At 37.6% G+C, this 2,809-nt stretch overlaps 1 protein-coding gene across 1 annotated transcript in view; it reads left to right on the top strand.

Moving 5' to 3' along the window:
• The window catches only part of LOC107659754 (procollagen galactosyltransferase 1-like), a 19,541-nt gene extending 17,052 nt beyond the window's left edge, over nt 1–2,489 (top strand). Inside the window, exons 9-14 of the mRNA XM_016448786.1 lie at nt 149–162; nt 331–332; nt 978–1,105; nt 1,180–1,370; nt 1,537–1,552; nt 1,979–2,489. Of these exons, the coding sequence (XP_016304272.1) occupies nt 149–162; nt 331–332; nt 978–1,105; nt 1,180–1,370; nt 1,537–1,552; nt 1,979–2,246 (619 nt within the window). The 3' untranslated portion in view covers nt 2,247–2,489. The remainder of the gene's footprint in view (nt 1–148; nt 163–330; nt 333–977; nt 1,106–1,179; nt 1,371–1,536; nt 1,553–1,978) is intronic.
• Nucleotides 2,490–2,809: the final 320 nt, after the last annotated feature.

Raw genomic sequence — 2,809 nt, 5'->3', positions numbered from 1 at the left:
TTTGTGTCTGTCTGTGTCTGTGTCTGTGTGTCTGTGTGTGTCTGTGTCTGTCTGTGTCTGTGTGTGTGTGTCTGTGTTTGTGTCTGTCTGTATCTGTGTCTGTGTGTCTGTGTGTGTCTGTGTCTGTCTGTGTCTGTGTGTGTGTCAGGGCACTGAACATCAGTCAGTTTTTATTGAAAAAGTAGTGTTTTTATAAGAAAGTATTGTAATATAGTTTATTTAGTAATAAGCGTTTTGTAAGGGAATATTTTAAATATTTCTCTAAAATAATATATTTTTCTATAATAACTTAAATTATGGCAGTGTGTTTACTCAGTGTTTGATTTTTAGAAGTATTGTTTTCATAAAATACTACAAAATAGTGTTTAAAAAAAAAAATATATATATATATATATATATAAACTTTATAATAATAAAATAAAATCATTTTATAATATGTTAAATTATGGAAATCTGTTTATGTGTAACAGTTTACAAGAAAATATTATAATTTTTGATAAAATAACATAATATAGTAATATACTAATATAGTGTTTTATAGAAAATATTTTTAAATATACTATAAACTAATTATTTTTGCAATATCCTAATGTCATGGTTGCCTTCTGTGGCGAAACGAAGAACGAGGAGGCGTGGGATAAACTCAAAGTAAATGTCTTTAATCATCCAAGACGGGGTAAAGCAAGGCAGGCACAGACACACAGGAAACACAACATCGCCATTCAATACCGGACAAACTCAGATAACACAGACAGGAACTTAAGTACATGGGGTAATTGACAAGAAACACCTGGGAGCAATGAACAATCAAACACACACAGGGGAAAACCAAATGAACATTAGGAACATAACCAAATAAAGGTATACAGAAACCGGAGGCAGGAACAGAGGGAAACCAAAACAAAAACAGAACATAAACGTGACACCTACATTACGGCAATGTGTTTACTCAGTATGTGCGTGGTTCTGTGTGTTAGATTGTGGATCGAGGGCTGAAGGCATCTCTGGTGATCGAGGACGACCTGCGCTTTGAGGTTTTCTTTAAGCGGCGCCTGCAGAATCTGATGCATGAGATCGAGTCTCAGCAGCTGGACTGGGACTTGATGTGAGTACAGCAGTCTGTGTGTACAGTGCCCTCTGCTGGACTCCTGACTCCAGCTGTTTGTCTCTGTCTCTCAGATATATCGGCCGCAAGCGCATGCAGGTGGACCGGCCGGAGAAATCTGTGCCCAGAATACACAACCTGGTGGAGGCGGATTACTCGTACTGGACGCTGGGATACACCATCTCGCTGCGCGGCGCTCAGAAGCTGCTGCGGGCCGAACCGCTCCGAAACATGCTGCCGGTGGACGAGTTTCTGCCCGTCATGTACTAATAATAATATTTATTTATTTATTTAAAATTATTATTTTTTAATTATGCGATGATAAAAATATAAATAAATATAAATTATAATAATAATAATTATTATTATTTTGTTGAATATTATTATTGTTAATATTAATAGTTTATTTTTATTATTAAAAAATAACATCAATAACAAACACCCCATGTGAGAGAAGAGCTATCTCTTCATACAGCCGTATCATTATTCCTAGTGTTCAGTTTACCTGTTTCTAATTATTGTTAGTTTATGCATTCAATGTAATGTTTTATCCTTCTGATCAGATACAACAATATTTTATTATCTGCTATTGTGCAAATTAGTTTATTTTTGCTCCTAACAAAGAGTAGTGATCAAAAAAGTCTCATATGAACATCAAACAACACAGAATCTAATTAAACATCACAAAAATCACATAATAAACCTAAAGATAATGTAAACAAAAATATTAATAGTTTATTTTTATTATTAAAAAATAACATCAATAATAAAATTGTGTAAATTATTATTGATAATAAAAATAATAGTTTAAGGAAAAGACATTGCTTCATTGAGCCAGCATAACTAAAGTCGTTTCCGTCTCTGTCTGTGCAGCGAGGACTACATGTCTCACTTCGAGCGGCGGGACCTGCGAGCGTTTTCGGCCGAGCCGCTGCTGGTTTACCCCACGCACTACACTGGCGACGCGGGCTACATCAGCGACACGGAGACCTCCAGCGTCTGGGACAACGAGACGGTCCGCACCGACTGGGACCGAGCGCGATCACGCAAGAGCCTCGAGCAGGAGGAGCTGAGCAGCGAGGCGCAGAACTCGGACGTGCTGCAGTCTCCGCTGGACAGCACGGCCCGCGACGAGCTCTGAAGCACTCGGAGAAACTGCACAGACTCGCCATCGAGGAGAAGTGCGGTGTTTCATCAGCCATCAGATTCACTTTACCATGTACTTCAGATGAGATGAACACCTCTGATGTTCCTGAAATGCTTGACTGGCTGCAGGAACAGTAAATATGACGCTAGTTACAGTTCAGGTCAAAGGTTTACATCCCCTTGCAGAATCTGCAAAATGTTAATTATTTCACCAAAATAAGAGGGATCATACAAAATGCATGTTATTATTTATTTAGTACTGACCTGAATAAGATATTTCACATAAACGATGTTTACATATAGTCCACAAGAGAAAATAATAGTTGAATTTATAAAAATGACCCCATTCACTTGATTATTAATACTGTGTTGTTACCTGAATGATCCACAGCTGTGTTTTGTTTAGTGATAGTTGTTCATGAGTCCCTTGTTTGTACTGAGCAGTGAAACTGTCTGCTGTTCTTCAGAAAAATCCTTCAGGTCCCACAGATGCTTTGGTTGTCCAGCATTTCTGTGTATTTGAATCCTTTCCAACAATGACTGTATGATTTTGAGATC

The sequence above is a fragment of the Sinocyclocheilus anshuiensis genome, unplaced genomic scaffold, assembly GCF_001515605.1.
Source record: "Sinocyclocheilus anshuiensis isolate Anshui unplaced genomic scaffold, SAMN03320099.WGS_v1.1 scaffold968, whole genome shotgun sequence".
Taxonomy (NCBI): Eukaryota; Metazoa; Chordata; class Actinopteri; order Cypriniformes; family Cyprinidae; genus Sinocyclocheilus; species Sinocyclocheilus anshuiensis.
This window is presented reverse-complemented; position numbering and strand designations above follow the sequence as displayed.